The 7,493-nt window shown below is 32.8% G+C and overlaps 2 protein-coding genes across 2 annotated transcripts; both read right to left on the bottom strand.

The window, feature by feature from the left end:
• Positions 1-528: 528 nt before the first annotated feature.
• On the bottom strand, positions 529-1,452 carry LOC117208699 (RRP12-like protein). Its single transcript, XM_033449990.1, is given in 3 exon segments — positions 529-947; positions 1,019-1,178; positions 1,311-1,452. Coding segments are annotated over 3 exon segments (276 nt in total). The 5' UTR covers positions 1,336-1,452; the 3' UTR covers positions 529-856.
• On the bottom strand, positions 1,393-7,280 carry LOC117208702 (RRP12-like protein). The gene is made up of 20 exons (XM_033449992.1): positions 6,986-7,280; positions 6,721-6,898; positions 6,472-6,598; positions 5,599-5,781; positions 5,352-5,515; positions 5,098-5,266; positions 4,793-5,028; positions 4,544-4,711; positions 4,365-4,473; positions 4,131-4,295; positions 3,924-4,045; positions 3,726-3,840; positions 3,420-3,656; positions 3,131-3,357; positions 2,920-3,043; positions 2,544-2,832; positions 2,306-2,463; positions 1,959-2,221; positions 1,722-1,885; positions 1,393-1,652 (listed from the first exon to the last, which is right to left on the bottom strand). The coding sequence occupies exons 1-20, from the start codon at positions 7,119-7,121 to the stop codon at positions 1,393-1,395; spliced, it is 3,594 nt and encodes a 1,197-aa protein (XP_033305883.1). The 5' UTR covers positions 7,122-7,280.
• Positions 7,281-7,493: the final 213 nt, after the last annotated feature.

Here is a 7,493-nt window from a genome sequence, read left to right as displayed (position 1 = left end):
CCACCGATATGGAGATTGACCAATTAGCAGCAACGCCATTTTCCCTTACTTTCTGAACGAAGGCTTTTCTCGACGAATCCGATGATCTCGTGTCCTTAGACACACTCCAATATAGTTTTCCTCTGTGGCATCATCGGGACGGGAAAGTCATTCTCGCTCGCGATATCGATGAAAAGAGTAACCCTTTACGACCAGTGAATATTACGCGTCCGACTTAGATTTTGTGAGCACGTTCATCTATCATCCCGTCGACCGCGGATTCGTTATTGAACCTAGGATCATTGTCGTTAGTTTCTCGAGTACCTAACTACCACGGTTACTTGTCCGGTTCTATAATAATCGTATTTGCACTAGTCAATGTCTTCTCTATTGCATAACGACAACGTGTAACGCAAACGAAGATTCGTTTCACGCCCCTAACCCTAATTCTAATGTAAACCCGACAAATATAATTATTTGTAAGTTATTTTGTATCAATTGTAAGGATTTCAATATTTGTTCTATGGAAATATGCAATAAATTAAACCATCTGTGTAAAAAGTCTTTTTGTAAGCGCTAATTTGTAGCCAACAGATTGCACAAGACAAATAAATAGTAATATAAGAATTCTTTTGCTCTGTAACGAAGTCACTTTGTTTTCAAACAATATGTCAATTTCTCAAGTGTTTATCTGTTAATATTAATCCACATATGTTATAAATCGTCACAGATTTTTAATTCAATGTCAATTCTTGCACAACTTTATATCATGTATTTTATGTATGTACAAATCTATAGCCAGTGAAACCTACTCATAATTAGAGACTCATACCACAAAAGCATAGTTTTTGAAAATTTTTTTATGGTATATTATACTTTAGTTGTTCCTTTGCTTCATTCCAATTTTCGCACCTTTCTTCGCTCCTTTAATAATGTTCTGAAATTTACTCGCATTTTTCTTCTTTTTTCTGAAGATAAAAATGAATCAATTCAATGCGTATCTTCAACTTAAATCAAAATTCATGGTATCATCATTTACCTCTTGTTTAATGCTGCTCTTGACAGAGGTACATAAGCATATGGATCTGGTTTTCCTTTCCTTTTAACATCACCTCCAGCCTTTGATGCTTTATATTCCGCTCATGGTATACATTCTGTTCTTGATTTTTTCAATGGTCGATGTATTCCAGACCCTCCTGCTACGGATACCAAAATTGTTATTAAACAACAGACCAAAATTTACTATAGGTTATATATTACTATTATACCTCGATACTTTAATGTGGATCCACTCCTTACGCTGACGTTATTATAACTATCGTTATATTTACGTTTTTTATCCATTGCTTGCGACATGGCTACAGACTGAACATCATCTTCTGATCATGTAACATAAAAATTCATTGGCTTCGTTCACTTGTTTCTTTGAATTACTTTACATTTTTCTAGAATTCCTAACCTCAAATCTAACCCCAATTCGTCTTCTGAATAATCGTCTTCTGAATCACTGTGCAACAAAAGCGCAGATTTCTTCTTTCTCTTGGGTTCTGGTTCATTATCTTTCTCATTATCTACTGTGATAGTAAGACGGCCATTAGACGTAATCTTAAATTCACGATCTTTCCGTTTTATAGCTGCTATTTTTGAATTAATAGCGACTATAGGTTGCGTTGCTAAAAAAGTATTTTGTAAATCTAATTCCAACTTCGACTAATCGAATTTTGAAAAATATCTAGACTTACTTGATATATTTCGAGCAGCCGCAGAATCAACGAGATCAACGGTCTCTTCATTCTCATGAATCCAGGCTTCCTTTCGCGATGTTCTTTTCTTCCTTTTCCTTGACTCTTCATTGTCCATATCTTCATCGAACTCATCATCGCTATCCGCCAATATTTCTTCTATACTGAATTTTAATAAAGATTATAGAGTTGTTTCTGTGTAAGAAATATTTCGTTTAAAGTAAAATACGAAGTTACCTTTTAGGTTTTCTCTTTGCATTGAATTCGGTATCCTCGTCATTTTCTTGTTTTTTCAATTTCCTCAATTCTTTTTTCTTTTTCTTCGCTTCTTCTGCCTTATTCATATTTTTTAATCTCTTATGTAACATCGCATTAGAAGCTGGAATCATGCCAGAAATTGTTTCCATTCCGTATTTTCTTATTAATTTTACGAGAATATCTCGTACTTTTTGTCTGAAATGCCTATGGCAGTCATCGTTCATTGCACATAAAGCGTCTATCTGCAAATTCGTTTTTTTATTGAGCTATATGGGATTTTGTTACTAACCTTTTATTGTTATTAATTAAATGCCTTTGTTACTAACCAACAATTTTAAATTCGAAGCAGCAATATGAGATGGCATCACAGTAATATATACTTTGATATATACCAATGCAGCTTCTGCAATTTCTCTTGTCGGACTTGTAACAAAAATACAAGTTTGTCCCAAGATTTCTTTAACTGTCTCTATAGCTAAAGATCCTGTTGTAATATTTTTAATATGCTATTATTTATTTTTATACGAAATATTTATTTTAACTTTAGTTTGAAATATACTGTACCATTGTAATGATATGTAACGGATGAAAGCGCCAGCAAGGATGCGGTACAATACTTTTCTATCGCACCACTCAAACCAACCATGAGCATATTAACAAAGTCATTAAAATGTGTAGGATTTCCTACAAATTTCTCCGCAATAGTATTTAAAAGTTGGTATGCAGAAGTTCGACATTTCGCATTTAACTCTTTTAAACACATTATTGCTTCGGGCACAATGGCTTCTAAGAACTTAGTTTTCTCAAGTTGTGGATGAATTTTTATGAGATGAATTAAGCATCTTAATCGTGCCTAATTAAAAAAATGAGTAAGGCTTATTTGTTAAAATTTTCATAAGAAACTGATATTATAGAACAATGTATGTAAGTTAGCACTTACTCCTCTGCTTGGTTTTGCGACTTCAGTAGCCGAGGATATTAATAATTTTTGTATCTCGCGTCTGTATTGAACTACAAACTCCTTACACGTTTCCTTCTCACTGCCACATATCTCTTCAAAAAATCTGAAAGAACACACAAGTAAAAACTAATTTTTGTTTTTGCAGAAAAGATAATTAAAATATTTAATTCCAAATATATTAAGAAGTTACCTATATGCTTTCTTCTGTTCCTTGGTTTTAGAAATTTCTTTAAGAAGTGGTACACACATATCGTAAAACGTCTTTAATCTATTAATGTCAGTATAATTAATAAATAATCTTATTATATCGTGAATACTTTCTTTGAAAAAATCGTCGATATCAGGTTCTTTCAACTTAAATAACGCACGATCGAATAATTCGTGTACCAATTCCTTATCCGCAATTGTAAGATACACCTGTAATTGTACAAAATATTAGTTAATCTCTTTAAAGAAAATTACTCCTATGCACAAATTACTCTTATTGTATCATATGTAGCAAAGCGTTGTCCTTCTTCGTCAGTTCCAAGTGGCTTAGTAGTGTATAGATTTAAAAACAATGGTAAATAATTCTTTGCAAATCTAGCTAGTTCGTGTATATCTTCTTTTTTGTCGTCTTCGAGTGCTTTCGTTATTAATCTTCGTAAGGCAGACATTATCGACGTCCTTAAATTCTTTCTCTCATTTAAATTTGTTCCTAACAGTTTAGCTATATTCTAAACAAGATAAAAGTTATCTCATGGACACTTGATACTATATCTTTTATATTTATCTCTGATATATACCTTGAAATTATCTTTCACATCGGTAGCGTTGTTGCATATACTTGGTAAAATAGCCCAGACTTGGCAAACGAGAAATTCGTAAGTTTTCCCGCCTACAGGTTCGGTTGCTTTTTTTCTAAAATTAGGTATAATTATCATTAAAAATATCAATATAAAATAATTTATACTCTTATAATAAAGATAGATTACAATACTTACTCGCACAATGCAACGATAGGTAGCAATTTTTCCGTGAAGAAAGTAAGTGACCCACCTAGCACACAATCTTTCAATAATGGTAGTAGCCAAGTTCTTTTTAAATTAATCGCATTGTCCGACACCTATAGAATAGAGATTTATATTACTGTAGTTATAAAATAAAGTTTTTCTTTCTAAGTATAATCCGGTTCATATAGAATTACTTGCTTTCAATGGAATCAAATTTAATATTGTCTCTGGGCCTAGCACTCTTATCGCAGCTCCAATAGCATACTCAGCGTCATTTTTCGACGCAAAATTATAAGAATCACGTAACTCAGCAAGACTTTTTAATATCTCTATTAATTGCGGACTTCTCGCTTTACCAGTTACCTGTAATAAAAGGGAACGTTGAATTGTACAACATTGACAAAAGGGTAAGAAGCAGAAAATCGATATTACCTGAAATAGTAAGGCTATTAAATGAAGAATATGATACCAAGCTTCCAAATATTGATAACCTAATGCTTGATGGATCATAAAAGTTATCTGATTGATAGTGTCCTTATATCTAAAAGTATGATATAAATGATGAAATATAAATTATAGATACGAAGAATAATAATCAAATCTAATCTTACGTTTTCATTGATTCTTCGGTTTCACATATTTTACCGACACAATCTTGTAATAAAATTTTTATCGTGTGCGAAGAACCAGATATAACTTCCGATTTGTCCGAAAGCCACAATTCCATGCATTTATCCAAAATTCTTGGTAAAAGAACTGCGCATAAATTTAATGAATTGCTATAAAGGAAAAATATATTCAGCAATTAATCTCTCCAATAAAATTGGATATAAGGAGTTTAAATATAAAAGTTTCTTTACTGTGCTAAATTTAAATACGCTTCTTGCATTACAGTTAGCCACGCTAAGGTTGGTTGTGTATCAGTTGCTGGAGGTTGATAATCATATAAGGCAGTAATGATTTGCCCATTTCTTTGTACTGGTAAAATAGCTTCTGATGGTCGAGAAACGAACAAACCATGAAAGGTTTGTAAACAACATGAAGTTACTAACACATTTTTCATAGTCATAAGCTTCAATAAAGATTCACTGATAGTCTGGAAAACAAAAGTTCGTAATTGTATAATATAAATATATGTATTTCCTTAACAAATGTTGACAAATACCTTCACATGAATCTTTGGTAAATGATGGAAAATGTCTTTTAGTAGTGTAAGGACATGAAGAATATTTGTAATACCATCGTACTCGGAGTCAAGTTGACCAATACAGAATTTTGCAATGTATGGAGTAGCTGGATGATATTGCGGTGGGTTTTCACCTTTCATGATATCAACTCCTATAATTATTAACATTGTAATATTAAAGTTTATCAAAAATTGTCCAATTTATTTGAATAATTTCTTTATTCAAATTTGTGCTACCGTTTAATATGGCACATATTCCATGTTGTGCTGATTTTCTTAATTTTGGTTTATAGTGTATGGTAAATGATAAAATAACATCCAACACTTGCATCGTAGATGAACTAGACCATGTGGCTGCTTCTTGTGCTCGAAGGAGCACAGATAAACAATGAATACACTGTGAAAAATGAAAAATATAGATAGTATGCCTTGGTGTAATATTTAAAATCATATAAAGAAATAGAATGAAAAACAATTTACATGTCGAAGTATTAAGTATTCTTCCGACGATGCATATTTAACAAGGATACGTAAGAAAATTCCACTTGCAGCTCCAAATTGGATATTTAAAACATTTTTTGGGACAGTTTTTAGGCCCATGCCTAATAACGAGAGCGTGGCTGCGATTGACGTATCCGATTCAAGCGCTTCCAAAGTGCTCATCTAAGATATTAATATTTATAATTAGTTTGTCCATACCTTCCTTAACCCTTTGCGAACGAGTATCGGTATATAGCCGCCAGAGTCTGTTCACAGTTCCAGGTACTTATTTTGAGATGTCTGACGTACGTCTATTTTCCTGAGCGATAATCTTATGTGTACTTATGGATGGGTATAGTAAACTAAACAGTGCTATATTTTTGATGGGAGAAAATTATAGATCTTTAGAAATCTTATGTTCCGTTTAACATAAACTTGCGATGCAAGATGGTGGCCGAGTGACAACGAATTTCAGTCTTTCAATGGCATTACCAGACGAATCGGCAGGCTTTTTATAAATTTTGTATATTTCTTATAATACCTTATATGTACACAATGCTTAAAAGATTCAGAAAAGGTTCGATAGTGACAGTAGTGATGACGAATATTATTTTGAACCTGATAAGATAGAAGACAACAACAGTGCTTCAGACAGTGGAAATGAACTCTGTTCAATAAGGACATAGCTCAGGCATTTCAATATTTCTAGTGATAGTCACGGCGATGATGAACTAAATATAAACCCTCAACAACGCAATCGTTCAACGTGTATATTTTTTCAACTGTGTGTGCCAATACCTCTTGTCCACGGCGACATCCGCTTGTCGAGCAGCCTCGTCAGCAAAGGGTTAAAAAATATTTTGTAATACATACCAATGCAGCAAAATATTCTGTGCTAGATTCATTACCACCATGCTGTTTTATAATCTCCGTTACAGCAGACAACACAGCTAACATTTCCTTATGCAACAGTGATTTCGATTGAAAATGATTTAAAAACCTGTAAAATCATTATTCAATAATATTCAATTAATCGGTCAATTCAAACATTTAATAATATCTTCGAGTACATATTGCTGATATTTAAAACTAAGTTTGATTTAAGTATGACTATGTACTAACCTATTAAATGATATATTTGAACAATTACTATAATTGGTAGCAAAGGTATCAGCAGTGTTTTCTGTACATGTTTCCCAAGAGTTATCTTCGCTATCAGGTGTTTCTACCTGTGATTCAATCCCTTGAATAGCATTGTGTTTTTTTAAACTTTCTTCTGTTATACCAGGCTTCGCAGAGGCTAAGAGAATTACAAAAATTAATATAATATCAAAGACAAAAGAAAATTCATAAAAAATTCTAATCATTGATATTTGTAAGTTTATACCTGTTGAATCTTTAAAGAACATCCACGATGCCTGTTCCCGATGCTTTTTAGTTTGTGGATTAGAACTGGAGCTCTGACCCTTTGGCCAACGTTTCGCCTTTTTCCGGCTATTTAACCGCGGTCCCAATTTACCCATCTTCTCCTACCTAATTTTTGAGTAATATATACTTGAAAGGTACGAAATTTATCAAGACAGATATTTCTTTCTTTTATCCACAACGATAGAGAGAGGTTAAATCCATACTGCACGTGCTGCAAGTATTGTTACGACGCTATTGATGGCGTTGTATGGCAAAATGCTACGATATTCTAATGGCCGTCGAAAGATGGCAGCATGTATCCACCATTGTGTAGCTTAAATATATGTCGGAGGTGAAAGGATACCGGAGCCTTCCCTCTGAAACTTCAGGAAAATCCGTAAAATTGTAATTAAAGCTTATTTATTATATTTATTATTAAAACTTTATATTTATATAGTTCTTCAATTATATTACGTAGAATACTCCTC

Source organism: Bombus bifarius, unplaced genomic scaffold (genome assembly GCF_011952205.1).
Source record: "Bombus bifarius isolate JDL3187 unplaced genomic scaffold, Bbif_JDL3187 scf7180000008156, whole genome shotgun sequence".
Taxonomy (NCBI): Eukaryota; Metazoa; Arthropoda; class Insecta; order Hymenoptera; family Apidae; genus Bombus; species Bombus bifarius.
The sequence above is the reverse complement of the archived record's forward strand: the minus strand, read 5'-3'. Positions and strand labels throughout refer to the sequence as shown.